Source organism: Pseudophryne corroboree, chromosome 8 (genome assembly GCF_028390025.1).
Source record: "Pseudophryne corroboree isolate aPseCor3 chromosome 8, aPseCor3.hap2, whole genome shotgun sequence".
Lineage (NCBI taxonomy): Eukaryota > Metazoa > Chordata > Amphibia > Anura > Myobatrachidae > Pseudophryne > Pseudophryne corroboree.
The window spans coordinates 79585000-79603664 of NC_086451.1; the positions used below are offsets into that span (position 1 = coordinate 79585000).

General features: G+C 47.6%; 1 protein-coding gene and 1 pseudogene across 2 annotated transcripts in view; both read right to left on the reverse strand.

Annotated features, from left to right (window-relative positions):
• The window catches only part of LOC134948632 (ficolin-2-like), a 102407-nt gene that overhangs the window by 50232 nt on the left and 33510 nt on the right, over positions 1-18665 (reverse strand). The window contains exons 3-4 of one of the 2 annotated variants that reach the window (XM_063936734.1): positions 17213-17251; positions 11688-11818 (exon numbers count right to left, since the gene is read on the reverse strand). In XM_063936734.1, the coding sequence (XP_063792804.1) occupies positions 11688-11818; positions 17213-17251 (170 nt within the window). Of the gene's footprint in view, positions 1-11687; positions 11822-17212; positions 17252-18665 lie in introns of both variants that reach the window. The other variant, XM_063936733.1, reaches the window with a different exon arrangement.
• LOC134948006 (peptidyl-prolyl cis-trans isomerase NIMA-interacting 1-like) lies at positions 8207-9022 on the reverse strand (annotated as a pseudogene).

Consider the following 18665-nt stretch of genomic DNA (forward strand, 5'->3'; position numbering starts at 1 on the left):
TGTTGGAGGGTATGTTACTATGATACTTGTTTTTCTCATAATTTCTCCCAGGATATTGATATGCTATTTGTTTTGTTTGCTCACCTTTTCCCCTCTGTCCCCTTACCCAATTTCATATATACTACTATGCTATGAACAGTAGATTTTTGGACTTCTTTGTTTGGGGGTATACATGTTGTCTTGGCTATGACTATCACTGGCCACTGGGGCAGATGTATTAAGCCCGGAGAAGGGATAAAGAAGTGATAAAGCAGTGATGAGCGCAAGGTAATAACGCCCCAGCCAATCATTACGGATTTTAAAAATGACAGAAGCTGACTGGCTAGTGCGTTATCACCGTTTTATCACTTCTTTATCCCTTCTCCAGGCTTAATACATCTGCCCCCTTATTACATAAATGCTATGCTTGTATACTGTGTTATTTTGGAGTATATGCTATCCCAGCCATAAACCTCTCCGGACTATGGCCCCCATTCTGAGTTGTTCGCTCGCTAGCTACGTTTAGCAGAAATGCAAACACAAAGCCGCCACCCTCTGGGAGTGTATCTTAGCATAGCAGAATTGCTAATGAAACATTAGCAATTGCTAACGAAAGATTTCCTTGCAGTTTCTGAGTAGCTCCAGACCTACTCCTAGATTGCGATCACCTCAGTCCGTTTAGTTCCTGGTTTGACGTCACAAACACGCCCAGCGTCCGACCAGCCACTCCTCCGTTTCTCCAGCCACTCCTGCGTTTTTACCTGGCACGCCTGCGTTTTTTAGCACACTCCCCGAAAACGGCCAGTTTCCGCCCAGAAACACCCACTTCCTGTCAATCAGCAGAGCGATTAAAAAGCTTTGTTCGCCTGTGAGTAAAATAGCATAGTTTTGTGTAAATTTGCTTAGCGCGTGCGCCCTGAGATGCATGCGCAGAACTGCCGGATTTTAGCCTATTAGCAATTCTGCTAAAATCAGCAGGCAAGCGAACAACTCGGAATGAGGGCCTATATGTTATTTTATTTTTTATTTTTTATGGTTTTACCCCGGGATTTAAAGCAGCAGTTTTATTTTAGAGGAAATGCCAACCTGGATATGCCTTAAATTTTGTAGCTTTAAAAATTACCCGCCAAAAAAAAGCACTTCTTTACATTTCCCCATCTGTGGCTGACACACTGCCTTGTGTTCAGCCTGTTTTATAACAACGGCAGAGTATATGCAGTAAAGCCAGGGCCGTAACTAGGTGTGTGCGGAAGGGGCACTGCACATAGCGCTGCAGGGTAAGGGGCGCTGTTGGCAGCACTTCTCAATTACCTGTTTTTATTAGTTTCACTTGCTGCTTCCCCCCTTTTTGAAGCCCAGCATCTCCTGACCGCCCCTGTCTCCTACCCCCACCACTTCTGTCACTAATACCTAGACAACATTCATGAACTCCACTAAAGATTTCTTCTGAGTAGGGTGTTTGATTAGAATTCAACAGGTCATAGGTTTGAATCCTGGGTGGGGCAGTATATTGAAATATGTCATGTAATAAAGGGTATTGTAACTGAATAACAACAAGCTCTCAAGTAAAGTGCACGAATGTGGTATAAAGAGGATTTGTGTCCAAATCAATTTTCTTGCAGTGGTCTATAAATGTGTGTGTATTATATTATACAAATATATAATGTGGGAAGGTGTATCATAGCATGGGCTTTCTCTGGGATCAATCTTGTCATGCCCCTTACCCATGAGGCATGCACCTTATGTCCCTATTGGAAAAAAAAGGGGGGGGGGGGCACCAATTCTCTCTCTGGCACAGGGCACCAAAAAGTCTAGTTACGCCTCTGAGTAAAGCATACCTTTACTTACTATGCAGAAAGCCAGTTGATAGTGTAATGTTAGATTTAATTCCTCAGTGTCTCAAGAATGTAATTACTTCCTTTCAAATTGATCGGTTGCACTCTTGTGAGCACAAGATGGCCACTGTCTACATAACCAGTACACATTTTGACTTTAGGATGTATTTGAAAAAAAACAAAAAACAACCCATCACCATCTAAAAATAAGAATTTACTTACCGATAATTCTATTTCTCATAGTCCGTAGTGGATGCTGGGGACTCCGAAAGGACCATGGAGAATAGCGGCTCCGCAGGAGACTGGGCACATCTAAAGAAAGCTTTAGGACTATCTGGTGTGCACTGGCTCCTCCCCCTATGACCCTCCTCCAAGCCTCAGTTCGGATACTGTGCCCGGACGAGCGTACACAATAAGGAAGGATCTTGAATCCCGGGTAAGACTCTTACCAGCCACACCAATCACACCGTACAACTTGTGATCTGAACCCAGTTAACAGCATGATAACAGAAGGAGCCTCTGAAAAGATGGCTCACAACAACAAAAAAACCCGATTTTTGTAACAATAACTATGTACAAGTAATGCAGACAATCCGCACTTGGGATGGGCGCCCAGCATCCACTACGGACTATGAGAAATAGAATTATCGGTAAGTAAATTCTTATTTTCTCTAACGTCCTAGTGGATGCTGGGGACTCCGAAAGGACCATGGGGATTATACCAAAGCTCCCAAACGGGCGGGAGAGTGCGGATGACTCTGCAGCACCGAATGGGAGAACTCCAGGTCCTCCTCAGCCAGGGTATCAAATTTGTAGAATTTAGCAAACGTGTTTGCCCCTGACCAAGTAGCAGCTCGGCAAAGTTGTAAAGCCGAGACCCCTCGGGCAGCCGCCCAAGATGAGCCCACTTTCCGTGTGGAATGGGCTTTTACAGATTTTGGCTGTGGCAGGCCTGCCACAGAATGTGCAAGCTGAATTGTACTACAAATCCAACGAGCAATCGTCTGCTTAGAAGCAGGAGCACCCAGCTTGTTGGGTGCATACAGGATAAACAGCGAGTCAGATTTTCTGACTCCAGCCGTCCTGGAAACATATATTTTCAGGGCCCTGACTACGTCCAGCAACTTGGAATCCTCCAAGTCCCTAGTAGCCGCAGGCACCACAAATAGGTTGGTTCAGGTGAAACGCTGAAACCACCTTAGGGAGAAACTGAGGACGAGTCCTCAATTTCGCCCTGTCCGAATGGAACATCAGATAAGGGCTTTTTCAGGATAAAGCCGCCAATTCTGACACGCGCCTGGCCCAGGCCAGGGCCAACAGCATGACCACTTTCCATGTGAGATATTGTAACTCCACAGATTTAAGTGGTTCAAACCAATGTGACTTTTGGAACCCAAAACTACATTGAGATCCCAAAGTGCCACTGGAGGCACAAAAGGAGGCTGTATATGCAGTACCCCTTTTTCAAACGTCTGAACTTCAGGGACTGAAGCTAGTTCTTTTTGGAAGAAAATTGACAGGGCCGAAATTTGAACCTTAATGGACCCCAATTTCAGGCCCATAGACACTCCTGTTTGCAGGAAATGTAGGAATCGACCCAGTTGAATTTCCACCGTCGGGCCTTATTGGCCTCGCACCACGCAACATATTTTCGCCAATTGCGGTGATAATGTTTTTGCGGTTACATCCTTCCTGGCTTTGATCAGGATAGGGATGACTTCATCCGGAATGCCCTTTTTCCTTCAGGATCCGGCGTTCAACCGCCATGCCGTCAAACGCAGCCGCGGTAAGTCTTGGAACAAGACAGGGTCCTTGCTGGAGCAGGTCCCTTCTTAGAGGTAGAGGCCACGGATCCTCCGTGAGCATCACTTGAAGCTCCGGTTACCAAGTCCTTCTTGGCCAATCCGGAGCCACGAATATAGTGCTTACTCCTCACCATCTTATCAATCTCAGTACCTTGGGTATGAGAGGCAGAGGAGGGAACACATACCCTGACTGGTACACCCACGGTGTTACCAGAGCGTCTACAGCTATTGCCTGAGGGTCCCTGGACCTGGCGCAATACCTGTCGAGTTTTTCCCAACGGTTTATAATCATGTGGAAGACTTCTGGGTGAAGTCCCCACTCTCCCGGGTGGAGGTCGTGCTGAGGAAGTCTGCTTCCCAGTTGTCCACTCCCGGAATGAATACTGCTGACAGTGCTAACCCATGATTTTCCGCCCAGCGAAGAATCCTTGCAGCTTCTGCCATTGCCCTCCTGCTTCTTGTGCCACCCTGTCTGTTTACGTGGGTGACTGCCGTGATGTTGTCCGACTGGATCAACACCGGCTGACCTTGAAGCAGAGGTCTTGCTAAGCTTAGAGCATTGTAAATGTCCCTTAGCTTCAGGATATTTATGTGAAGTGATGTCTCCAGGCTTGACCATAAGTCCTGGATATTCCTTCCCTGTGTGACTGCTCCCCAGCCTCGCAGGCTGGCATCCGTGGTTACAGGACCCAGTCCTGAATGCCGAATCTGCGGCCCTCTAGAAGATGAGCACTCTGCAACCACCACAGGAGGGACACCCTTGTCCTTGGTGACAGGGTTATCCGCTGATGCATCTGAAGATGCGACCCGGACCATTTGTCCAGCAGGTCCCACTGGAAAGTTCTTGCGTGGAATCTGCCGAATGGGATTGCTTCGTAGGAAGCCACCATTTTACCCAGAACCCTTGTGCATTGATGCACTGAGACTTGGCTCGGTTTTAGGAGGTTCCTGACTAGCTCGGATAACTCCCTGGCTTTCTCCTCCGGGAGAAACACCTTTTTCTGGACTGTGTCCAGGATCATCCCTAGGAACAGAAGACAAGTCGTCGGAACCAGCTGCGATTTTGGAATATTGAGAATCCAACCGTGCTGCAGCAACACTACCTGAGATAGTGCTACACCGACCTCCAACTGTTCCCTGGATCTTACCCTTATCAGGGAATTGTCCAAGTAAGGGATAACTAAAATTCCCTTCCTTTGAAGGAATATCATCATTTCGGCCATTACCTTGGTAAAGACCCGGGGTGCCGTGGACCATCCATACGGCAGCGTCTGAACTGATAGTGACAGTTCTGTACCATAAACCTGAGGTACCCTTGGTGAGAAGGGTAAATTTTGACATGAAGGTAAGCATCTTTGATGTCCCGAGACATCATGTAGTCCCCTTCTTCCAGGTTCGCAATCACTGCTCTGAGTGACTCAATCTTGAATTTGAACCTCTGTATGTAAGTGTTCAAAGATTTTAGATTTAGAATCGGTCTCACCGAGCCGTCCGGCTTCGGTACCACAACAGTGTGGAATAATACCCCGTTCCCTGTTGCAGGAGGGGTATATTGATTATCACCTGCTGGGAATACAGCTTGTGAATGGCTTCCAAAACTCTCTCCCTGTCAGAAGGAGACATCGGTAAAGCCGACTTTAGGAAACGGCGAGGGGGAGACGTCTCGAATTCTAATTTGTACCCCTGAGATATCACCTGAAGGATCCAGGGGTCTACTTGCGAGTGAGCCCACTGCGCGCTGAAATTCATTGAGACGGGCCCCCCCACCGTGCCTGATTCTGCTTGTAAAGCCCCAGCGTATACTGAGGGCTTGGCAGAGGCGGGAGAGGGTTTCTGTTCCTGGGAACTGGCTGATTTCTGCAGCCTTTTTTCTCTTCTGTCACGGGGCAGAAATGAGGAACCTTTTGGCCGCTTATCCACGAAAAGACTGCGCCTGATAATACGGCGTCTTCTCATGTTGAGAGGCGACCTGGGGTACAAACGTGGATTTCCCAGCTGTTGCCGTGGCCACCAGGTCTGAAAGACCGACCCCAATTAACTCCTCCCCTTAATAAGGCAATACTTCCAAATGCCGTTTGGAATACGCATCACCTGACCACTGACGTGTCCATAACCCTCTACTGGTAGAAATGGACAACGCACTTAGACTTGATGCCAGTCGGCAAATATTCCGCTGTGCATCACGCATATATAGAAATGCATCTTTCAAATGCTCTATAGACAAAAATATACTGTCCCTATCTAGGGTATCAATATTTTCAGTCAGGGAATCCGACCACGCCAACCCAGCACTGCACATCCAGGCTGAGGCGATTGCTGGTCGCAGTATAACACCAGTATGTGTGTAAATACATTTTAGGATACCGTCCTGCTTTCTATCAGCAGGATCCTTAAGGGCGGCCATCTCAGGAGAGGATAGAGCCCTTACAAGCGTGTGAGCGCTTTATCCACCCTAGGGGGTGTTTCCCAACGCACCCTAACCTCTGGCGGGAAAGGATATAATGCCAATAACATTTTAGAAATTGTTATCGGGGGAAACCCACGCATCATCACACACCTCATTTAATTTCTCAGATTTAGGAAAACTACAGGTAGTTTTTCCTCACCGAACATAATACCCCTTTTTTTTGGTGGTACTCGTATTATCAGAAATGTGTAAAACATTTTTCATTGCCTCAATCATGTAACGTGTGGCCCTACTGGAAGTCACATTTGTCTCTTCACCGTAGACACTGGAGTCAGTATCCGTGTCGGCGTCTATATCTGCCATCTGAGGTAACGGGCGCTTTATAGCCCCTGACGGCCTATGAGACGTCTGGACAGGCACAAGCTGAGTAGCCGTCTGTCTCATGTCAACCACTGTCTTTTATACATAGCTGACACTGTCACGTAATTTCTTCCAACAGTTCATCCACTCAGGTGTCGACCCCCTAGGGGGTGACATCACTATTACAGGCAATCTGCTCCGTCTCCACATCATTTTTCTCCTCATACATGTCGACACAAAAGTACCGACATACAGCACACACACAGGGAATGCTCTGATAGAGGACAGGACCCCACTAGCCCTTTGGGGAGACAGAGGGAGAGTTTGCCAGCACACACCAGAGCGCTATATATATACAGGGATAACCTTATATAAGTGTTTTTCCCCTTATAGCTGCTGTATAGTTAATAGTATACTGCGCCTAATTTGTGCCCCCCTCTCTTTTTTAACCCTTTCTGTAGTGTAGTGACTGCAGGGGAGAGCCAGGGAGCTTCCCTCCAACGGAGCTGTGAGGGAAAATGGCGCCAGTGTGCTGAGGAGATAGGCTCCGCCCCTTTATCGGCTGCCTTATCTCCCGTTTTTTTATGTATTTTGGCAGGGGTTAAATGCATCCATATAGCCCAGGAGCTATATGTGATGCATTTTTTGCCATCCAAGGTGTTTATTATTGCGTCTCAGGGCGCCCCCCCCCCAGCGCCCTGCACCCTCAGTGACCGGAGTGTGAAGTGTGCTGAGAGCAATGGCGCACAGCTGCAGTGCTGTGCGCTACCTTGTTGAAGACAGGACGTCTTCTGCCGCCGATTTTCCGGACCTCTTCTGCCTTCTGGCTCTGTAAGGGGGCCGGCGGCGCGGCTCTGGGACCCATCCAAGCTGGGCCTGTGATCGTCCCTCTGGAGCTAATGTCCAGTAGCCTAAGAAGCCCAATCCACTCTGTACGCAGGTGAGTTCGCTTCTTCTCCCCTTAGTCCCTCGATGCAGTGAGCCTGTTGCCAGCAGGTCTCACTGAAAATAAAAAACCTAAACTAAAACTTTCACTAAGAAGCTCAGGAGAGCCCCTAGTGTGCACCCTTCTCGTTCGGGCACAGAGATCTAACTGAGGCTTGGAGGAGGGTCATAGGGGGAGGAGCCAGTGCACACCAGATAGTCCTAAAGCTTTCTTTAGATGTGCCCAGTCTCCTGCGGAGCCGCTATTCTCCATGGTCCTTTCGGAGTCCCCAGCATCCACTAGGACGTTAGAGAAAATGGCATGATCTCTTAGGAGGTTTCAAACCTGGACAGGCAGTACCAGACGTGAAATCAGTCATCATGTGGGCTGAACTCAATGCTCATATAGGGACCAGTATCTTGAAAATGCTGTTAACGCTTCGGACATTGGTTCAGTCAGGAAAATGGCTAATTCCTTGTGTGCAGGCGGCAGGTGCTCTTTAAAGGAATCTTAACAGAAGGAAATTATTTTCACCCACTTAGGGGGGGTTGGAGGTTCCAAAAAACTGTACCAAAATAATGCACCCTTTACAGTAACAGGAGCATCTTTATAGGCTGTTGCAATGATTCTAGTAATACAACTATCATGCAAAATTTTAACATTCAGATGGGAGTAACACAGACCACCAGCAACAAATCATTTAAGCAGTTAGACCCTGGATCACTGGTTCTCAATATGTTGTGGTAAAAGCACACGCCAGAGCGCCCGGCATGCAGGCGTTAATCTACACCATTTATGTTGGGATATAAACAAACAGTAAAATGACAGAGCCAAAATTTTCCTACTTATCCAGGTAGCTCTCACAGATAGGGGAGTGTACATGTAGCCTGTGACTCAAGGTGCCCCTTCATGCAGATCCATTGCTGTAAACTGAAATGTTTAACATTGATACTATGCTGTCAATGGCCGCTGAAACCAGTTACATTGAACGCTGATAAACGGACAATCGGAAGTCTTCGGTAATCCCCAGGGTATACTTAAGTTTAGTCTACCCCTTCCCACCTGCCTGTACAACACCCCCATCTCTCCGACCCCCAATCCTCTCTACAGACAGGGAATCACTCTGTGCGTAGTATAATGTGGATGCCAGAATCCGTGAAAACCGGGTCACTCATTTCTCCTGGCCGCAAAGCAAAGGAAGCATCTTCAAAGGGTTTCTGCATGTCACCTCTCCCAAAATTGCCCAAGTCTCCCCCAGCCTTAGCGGAGCTGCAGTCACTGAACTGAGAGGCCAGAGCTTCAAAGTCCTCATCTCCAGACTTAATTTTCTTTATGTAGCCTACCATTAATAAGTTCCAGGGCCTCCTCTTTGGTGCGTGTTATCCTCTCCGGCCTCCACAATGAAGGACGTCTGGACTGATTATGCTTTACTAACAGGTGAGAACATCGCACCTTCCCTGGATCACCTTGCCCATTCTTCCCGCCAGCACTGGGCCGTTCCCACTTACTGGCATTTGTCATATGGTTAAAATAATGCACACGGCCAGAGCTGCGGCTCATCCGCTTCTCCCACCCGGGTGGAAGTTTCTACTCATCTGCCAGCTTCCCTCCTGCATCAGGCTGAGCTCCGCCCTCCGCGACCGGACTATATGTTATTTAATTGACACATGCTTAACTAATATTCTTTTCCACACATCACTTACTGTATCATATGCTTAACTTCTGCTCCCTCCCTTCTCTGTCCTGGATTAACTGTTATCTACTGCATATTCTGTAATTGTCCTATAATTTGATTGTGTATCTGTGGGTTCTTCTATTTGTACAGGTTAACATATCCCCTGCTAAGTTGGACCTATTTCTGTTTTAAGGTTTCTTAAGGTGGGTACACACTGGCCGATATATCGGCGGTTCTATTGAACGGGCGATATATCGCGGGTCCTTCGGCCAGTGTGTACGTGCAATATGTCTGTGAACTCCATCGTTCACAGACATATCGCATCGGCCCCGCAGCACAGGCGACGGCCAATATAGCTACCAATATATTGGCGCATCGCTGTGTGTACGGGTGACCAGCCGGCCGCCCGTACACATGCTGTGGCAGCCGGCCGGGACTGACAGCTGAAATGGGCGGGCGTGTGTACACGCCCGCCCAGTTCATGACGTCAGTCCCCGACAGATCGGGCAGTGTGTATGCTCAACACACTGCCCGATCCATCCATAGATATATCTGCAGATCAACTGATCTGCAGATATATCTATCAGTGTGTACCCACCTTTAGACTCCATGATATGGTAGTTAGATTGTCTCTAGGTTGTCCTGGCTATAACTTCCACTGGACACTATCATAACTGACACATTACCCAATCACTTAATTTACCACATTGTTGTATTATCTATGTATACATTGGCCCTCATTCCGAGTTGTTCGCTCGCAAGGCGAATGTAGCAGAGTTACACACGCTAAGCCGCCGCCTACTGGGAGTGAATCTTAGCTTCTTAAATGTGCGACCGATGTATGCGCAATATTGCGATCACAAACGAGTTAGCAGTTTTTGAGTAGCTTCAGACTTACTCTGCCTGTGCGATCAGTTCAGTGCTTTTCGTTCCTGGCTGACGTCATAAACACACCCAGCGTTCGCCCAGGCACACCCACCGTTTCCCCGGCCACTCCTGCGTTTTTTCCGGAAACGGTAGCGTTTTCAGCCACACGCCCCTAAAACGCCGTGCATCCGCCCAGTAACACCCATTTCCTGTCAATCACAATGCGAACGTCGGAGCGATGAAAAAGCCGTGAGTAAACTTACTTTCTTCATAGTAAAGTTACTTGGCGCAGTCGCAGAGCGAACATTGCGCATGCGCACTAAGAGAATTCTCACTGCGATGCGATGAAAATCTCCGAGCGAACAACTCGGAATGAGGGCCATTGTCATGACTGTGAAATTAGCGGGACACTGTTATTTTTCATTTAGATTTCTGTGACTGGCTATTTCCTTTAGTTTAATAACAGTTAAGGGCCCTACACATTGAGCGATCCACCGCTGAGCTGCCCGCCGGGCGACCCGGCGGCGGGGGGGCAGTGATGGGGAGAGTGAAGTTTCTTCACTCCCCCCGTCACCCGGCTCCATTGAAGTGCAGGCAAATATGGACGAGATTGTCCATACTGGCCTGCATGCACAGGCGACGGGGCACCAGTGATGAACGAGCGCAGGGCCGCGCATCGTTCATCGCTGGTGCCTCCACACTCAAAGATATGAACGCTATCTCGTTCATTAATGAACAAGATCGTTCATATCTTTGACTATTATCGTCCAGTGTGTAGGGCAGTGATGGCTAACCTTGACACTCCAGCTGTTGTTGAACTACACATCCCAACATGCCCTGCATCAGTTTTAGCATGGCCAAATAACAAAACTGTAGCAGGGCATGCTGGGATATGTAGTTCAACAACAGCTGGAGTGTCAAGGTTAGCCATCACTGGTGTAGGGCCTATTAGACTGTAATTTAGTGGAGGTTGATACTCTATAGTTTTAATAATGCAACACGGGCCACAGTAGAAGTAGCACCGGGCCACAGTAGAAGTGGCACCGGGCCACAGTAGAAGTGGCACCGGGCCACAGTAGAAGTGGCACCGGGCCACAGTAGAAGTAGCACCGGGCCACAGTAGAAGTAGCACCGGGCCACAGTAGAAGTAGCACCGGGCCACAGTAGAAGTAGCACCGGGCCACAGTAGAAGTAGCACCGGGCCACAGTAGAAGTAGCACCGGGCCACAGTAGAAGTAGCACCGGGCCACAGTAGAAGTAGCACCGGGCCACAGTAGAAGTAGCACTTGTTCATTGTTTTGGTTTGGAAAAATGAGGAAAATAAGGTGCAGAAGCTATGCATCCCTTTACTGATATGTACTGAAGCACTGTATTTTTCTTTTGATTCTCTTGGAAATTATCTGTTTATTTTTCATATACGCCATATCGCTGTTGAGGCATATTATGCTTCCGATATCACAACTGTATTACTTGAATAATTGTATGTACTTTCCTCATGTATATTGCGATATGTTTACTGATTGTATGGTTTATTTTGATGCAAAAGCTTCAATAAAAACATATGTAAAAAAAAAAAAAAAAAAGCATCGCCGCCGCGCGGTGTAGGGCTTGACATGCGGGGGTGGACTAGCCCTGTGTATTCTGTATATTTGCAGAATCTATAGAAACTTATGGTGGCTGCGGCTGCTGAGAGAAATATGGAGATATCTGCTGTAGTCCCTCCTTCATACATTCAGGGGTTCCTTAATATTTGTGGGTATCATTTTCAGGGGATATGACACAAATAATATTTGATAAATAGGCACCTAAATGAGTAAACCTGCAGCTGACTTACTATCCATCCTCCGCCATCAGTGTACATGTCGCACAGCACCTTCAGGTAGCCATCAGGGTATATTGTGTACCATCCACTCAGCACCGTTCCCTGTTCCATAAGCTCCATGCAGTTTCTGCCGGGTGTGAAGCCTGCTAATAAGATGAATGAAAAACAAACATGTGACACTGACCTTTTAATGCATCAAAAATCTTCTGACTCTTTTAATCAACAGGATATAGCTGCTGCTTTTCTTGTGATACACATACCTCCCAACTGTCCCGATTTTTTGGGGGACTGTCCCGCTGTCCCACCCGCGGGCCGCACCGTCCCGCGGTAGGGTGGGGGGCAGTTGGGAGGCTCCTGCACTCGCTGCTCTGCTAAGCAGCGTCTATTCAGTGGAGACAGGAGGAGAGGGGGCATGCCAGCAGCTCACAGAGCGCCCCCTCAGTGATGAAAACAGGGTCCCTCTTTGACACAGAAGAATGTTGGGAGGTATGGATACATAACATTGTAGCCTATTTACCGATAGGCCCCTTAGTCCACTGCAATTTTCCAAAAACGTTGTGCCGTTGTAGCTGAGTGAGACTAATTCAGAGTTGATCGCAGCAGCAAATTTGTTAGCAGTTGGGCAAAACCATGGCCCTCATTCCGAGTTGTTCGCTCGCAAGCTGCTTTTAGCAGCATTGCACACGCTAAGCCGCCGCCTACTGGGAGTGAATCTTAGCTTAGCAGAATTGCGAACGAAAGATTCGCAATATTGCGAAAAGATTTCTCTGTGCAGTTTCTGAGTAGATCGAGACTTACTCTTCCAGTGCGATCAGTTCAGTGCTTGTCGTTCCTGGTTTGACGTCACAAACACACCCAGCGTTCGCCCAGACACTCCCCCGTTTCTTCAGCCACTCCCGCTTTTTTCCCAGGAACGGCAGCGTGTTTTTACACACACCCATAAAACGGCCAGTTTCCGCCCAGAAACACCCACTTCCTATCAATCACACTCCGGTCACCAGTACGAAGAAAAAACCTCGTAATGCCGTGAGTAAAATACCAAACTTCTTAGCAAATTTACTTGGCGCAGTCGCAGTGCGAACATTGCGCATGCGCAATTAGCGGAAAATTGCTGCGATGCGAAGAAAATTACCGAGCGAACAACTCGGAATGAGGGCCCATGTGCACTGCAGGGGGGGCAGATATAACATGTGCAGAGAGAGTTAGATTTGGGTGGTGTGTGTTCAAACTGAAATCTAAATTGCAGTGTAAAAATAAAGCAGCCAGTATTTACCCTGCACAGAAACAACATAACCCACCCAAATCTAACTCTCTCTACACGTTATATCTGCCAGGTGCCTCCTCTGTCATTAATGATTACACAGAATATGGGCCAGATGCATCATCGCTTGGAAAGTGATAAAATGGAGAGTGAAATAGTACCAGCCAATCAGCTCCTAACTGCCATGTCACAAGCTGTGTTTGAAAAATGTCAGTTAGGAGCTGATTGGCTGGTACTTTTTCACTCTCCATTTTATCACTTTCCAAGCGATGATGCATCTGGCCCATATTCTGTGTCACAAGTATATGCTTTGTATTATTGTAATCATCTTTACATTGTTAAAAAAAAGGTTTAAATTAGTTTTGGAGGCACCGAGTGCGGTGCCTCCTGCGGCCAATGATAAAGGGCTGGAAGCGGGGGGCGGGGCCAACCAATGGGCAGTAAAAAGGCCAGTAAAAAAAAGCAGTGTAAGCGGCACTAGTATGAGTGCCTCAGTGACTTGCTGCCCATGTGAATACACGCCCCTGTCACTGAGTCAGAAATGATTGGGCACCAGTTGGAGCTCTCCCTAGGGTCCAGCCCAAAACTTCACTGGGACTGACTGACTCTATTGCACATACGTCGGCTTGAGAGAGGCCTCTGCATGTGTTCCCCTGCACTGCACCTCGGCTCCACTTCTCTCCTCTCTTTCATCGCCACTGGATGCTAGGGGGTACAGTAGCTGCACTCACGGCCCGCCCCACCATTCATCCAGGCAAGGCGTCACACTTTGAGGGCACCGCAGCCTGATAGACCCTTCCCCAGCTGCCTCGGACACTGTCAGTGTCTCCTGTGACTGGCGCAGAAAGAGTTAGATTTGGGTGTGGTGTGTTCAATCTGCAATCTAAATTGCAGTGTAAAAATAAAGCAGCCAGTATTTACCCTGCACTGAAACAAAATAACCCACCCAAATCTAACTCTCTCTGCACATGTTATATCTGCCTCCCCTGCAGTGCACATGGTTTTGCCCAACTGCTAACAAAGTTCCTGCTGCGATCAACTCAGAATTACCCCCAATGTTCCCTGGCTTCATGGAGATCAAATGACTTTGGGTCTGATTCAGAGATAGATGCAGTATCAATATTTCTGCAGTTTAGCAATTTTTTGCTACTGCACATGCGTGAAAATTCTGGAAACCCTTACTGTATATGTGCGAACCCATGTGTCATATTATGCTCGCAATTGTGTATGGCACACTTGAGAAGGGGTTTGCGGTTCAGGATGGACTGAGAAGTGACCTAAAGTGAATGCAAAATGTGTCCGTTTCATGGGCGTGTTACGGGTGTGTCACAGTCATGTCTGGGAAAGCTGCAACGTTCCCACTTGCAAGATCCACTACTTCAGATGCCATATTTTGCTGGATTTAAGGAGAATAGCTAGAGTAGACCCTAGACTACCGCAAATGATGGTGCGGGCAATGTTGCATGGATGTTACAGTGTTTACAAACTCCATCGCATTTTCAGCGACCGTGAATCCTGAAAGTTTCATCTCATCGCTGATATACTCCATTGCATGGTGGTGCACAAATGGAAGGCTTAAATTAGCATTTGCATATTTTCACAAGCGCTATTGAGAGAGCAGCTGCAATACCAAGCATCTTTGAATCAGGCCCTCTTTCTGTTGCTCATCAGATGGTTCATTGTTTCCCGCTCTGGAACTTCATCATGTGACTTAGCTATGATGCCTGTCCTGCAGGGCACATTTTCCTGTTGCACTTGTGTCGAGGAGCTGATGCATGGACTTGATATGTCAGTTGATTACATCTCCTCCAGTCAGAGTGCTCATTACCTCAGCTGACTCTGGCAGCCAATCTGTGATCTGCAGCTCCTATATAATTCATTTCAGTACTCCAACTCACTGCCAGAGCAAAAAATTAAATTGCTAATCCCAGGCTCCTGTTTGCAGTAAGTCTGTAGAACCTAGTTTATTACAGCGCCTCTGTGTTGCTTGTTTCCTTCCTGCAAGCTTTACAAGCTACAGATTCTCCTGAGTTCCCAGTGTATGTTATCAGCTAAGACTCAATATTTCCAAGCTACAGTCTTACCTGTCACCTGTCTCTCAGCTCAGTGCAGGCTCCACCTGCATCTCACTGATTACTGAACTCATTAGTGTATTCAAGTTCCCAGTCTGCTGAAATCTGCTGCAGAGATCTACAGCATTGTTTACAAGCCTGCATCCTAGTGCTGCTGTGGTTCTCTCCTGATTGCGCTACTGCATGTGAGTCTTATGTATCCAGCACCAGTGCGTTTGCTTGCAGTTTCCCCTTTTTCTACTGAGTTCAGATAATATCTGTTTATAGTCAGTTGCATTCTGCCATTTGAATAGTGCACACATCGTTCACCTGCAGAGTTCTGTATCACTGTGTGCAGTTAACCTCTCATTGTCCTACAAGCAAATTGTTATCAGTTTTGTGTGCAAAGTTGAGTCTTCTATTGAATGCTCTTTAAAATAGACTTATCTTCTCAATCTGTGCTGCTATCACATTATATCTCCGGGGCGCTCCTGCAGCCAGCCTATATTATAGTGTGTGCAATTTTTCAGCTTTCTACCTTACTTCAAGCATTACTGATTTTAGCCCGGTATCCAGCCCAGCATCCAGCTAGTTGTCATCCAGCCTGACATCCAGTCCATCATCCTGTGTCAGTCCAGCAGCCAGTTTCAGTCCGGTCTCCAGGAAACCCAGGCAGAGGGCAGCGACCTGTATTCTGGGCGCAGCAAAGCCCAAACCTCCTTGCGGGCGTCCCTGGTGAACACCATCAGTGCCACTGTACTGGATTAGTCAACTCCTTAGTATGGATAAATGTCCATCAATCCATCTGAGAAATGTGACACATTGCTTCAATTCAGCTGCAGACACCCAGAAGCAGTGTCCACAGCACAGCACCTTTACTGGCTTCAGCTGGCATGCGCACCAAGTAATCATTGGTAGCTATCCCTCGCAAGCATATGTATGGCTGGCTCTTCAATCAGTACCATAGTGCCGCCAAGCAGTCTGACTGGGCCTGATACCTTGGAAGCAGCAGTGATAGCGCCTCCTGCTGCTGTAGTGATCCAACCTACGTCCTAAGACACAGCATTGGATCACTGACTTACCATTGGGCGACGGAGATCCCTGGCTTTTTCCTTCCCCTTAAATGGCGATGACACTCTACAAGCCGTTGCTACCCCCCTCACCTGTGCCACGCCCCCTGCTTGACTGCCGCCCTCGCAATGCTCCATCTCCGCCTAGGAAACGGAGCGTTGCCGCTCCCCCTCCTGCCCCGCGAATGCCTCTGCCTGATTGACAGGCAGAAGCGATTGCATTTACTGCGGGGAGCCTGCAGAAAATGCGGGCGTATACGCAGGATGGGCTCTGCGCATGCGCCCGCATCATCCTAGTAATTTTTGCGGTTGGATCGCTAGTTGCGATCCATCATTAATAGGGCCCAATATCTGCATGTGTAGTTTGTTTTGGGTACTTTTGATTCTGATTTTTGTAAATACACAAAAAAATACCCCAAAAACCTCAAAACAAGTGGTTCCATTAATACCCCTTTTACACTTGCATAAAATACCGGGATATTGCACGTGAACGCGCATCATGAGTGTGAATGGGTACAGGGACAATTTCCCGACCTGGGTTGAATCCGGGACCGTCCCGGGATGCGGTGCAGTGTGAACGGGTAAGCCGGGTCAAGGCGACCCGGCACCCGTTCTCTGCATAGGAGGAGGCGGTGCTTGGAGAAGATTATCTCCAAGTACCGCCTCCGGTAGCATCAGCGGTGACGTCACCGACCCGGCAATATGCCGGGTCGGGCCGCGAATGTAAAACGGTCATTCCCAGGAATGTGTCCCAGCAAATATACCGGGACACATTCCCGGGAATGACCTGAAGCTGCAAATGTAAAAGGGGTATTACTAAAGTACATAGAGGTAACAGCTTTTCATTGCTTATTAAGTACCAATCATGCTTTGCCATCATAACTGGCTATGGCATGAGAAGCCGAAGATGCCGCAAAAGAGATCTCTGATTTCTCCATGATCTCCTCTTTAATACATTGTGGAGCACTACAAATAACAACTTCTTTATTTTATCATTGGAAAAGTTAAAAAAGTTGACATCAACACTTGATACTTTTGCATCACAGTTCTCCATTCTTGGAGCAGAAACCATCTCTGAATGTTGGTGCACTGAGCAGGGGAGAGAGTTAAGCATGTAAGAAATGGGATTTTAATAATAAACTGGCTTTCACTCACCATACGGAGAATCAGAGTATCCAATGTCTCCTCTTTCTCCTGTTATCATAAAAAAAAAAAAAAGAATTGTAACTCAAAGTTTAATCCTTTAAGAACAAAAAACAAGATTTGAAGTGTAATGTATTGTATATCAGTGTTTTTTTGTGAAAAAGTTTACAACTCACTACAAGGGCCAAATGTAATAGAGTGAGAGTTTCAGAAAGTGAGAGATCTGGTAAGGTTTTGCCGTTTTTTTTAAAGTGGCGATCATTTACACAGCAAGATCAACCTGGTTTTGCAGTGTAATTGATTGCCACTTTAAAAAAAACTGAAAAACCTTACCAAATCTCTCACTTTCTGAAACTCTCACTCTATTACATTTAGCCCCATGTGTTGAGAATTTTTTTCCTCTATATTACAACGTGTTTCCCCAATTTGTACAGTGACAGGGTATTTTTTTTACCATAATATATTATTAACCTGCCTATGCATAATCTTTCACAGATGTGTCCAGGGATGGACTGGGGCTGCCCAGCAGCCCTGGCATTGTAGCGTGTGTGGGCACATGAAAAAGGGGCGTGGTCATGACTCACAGGGCCAGCACTCCCCCGTGACTGCGTATGCCAGGCAGCCGAGCAGAGCATTGGGAGGAAGAGCTGCTCGGCCAGCCCCTGTGTGGACGGACCAGCCCATCAGACCACCGGCCCTTCTGCCATTTGCCAAAAGTGCCAGATGGGCAGTCCAGCCCTGGATGTGTGGTCATTCACCTATTGTTTTTGTGCTATTTGGCACTCCAACATGGGTAACAATTCCTGCACTTTTGTACTTTTTTCCTGAATGTGCATCTTATGCACATCATAGCCACATACAAAGTCACTTTTAGTGTCCAAGGCACTTAGGATTAGTACTTTTGTCTCAAATGAATTGGTATAGCATTTCAGATTATTAAACTTTATTTATAGGACATCACAAGTGGTCCGCAGCGCCATACAGAGGTCCAGATTCAGACCTGATCGCTGCTGTGCTGATATTATGTCAATCATTTAGTATAGTGCCACTTACACACATAATGCCCACTGTAGTAGTGCTGCTTACACACATAATGCCCACCATAGTTGTGCCCCTTACACAAATAATGCCGACAGTAGTAGTAGGGAAGCCAATACCGGGCCATTTTTTCAATCCCGGGTATGGGGATTGAAATATGGCCAATCCCGGGATTCCCGGGATACCCGGGATTGGCTTTTAACTAGGTGGCCGCCCCCTCGCCCCACCCAGGCCCCGCCCGCCCCGGTCATATAACTCACCATATACCGGGGGGCGGGCGGGAGGGGAACATCTTTTGAACGCTGCTGGCGCTCCCAGCAGTGGCTGAAAGCGCAGCGTGACCTCTCACGATGCGCTGGGGACCCGGAAGGAGGAAGCCGGGCAGCGTCTGAGCGTCCTGCGGACGCTCAACGCTAATCCCTCAATC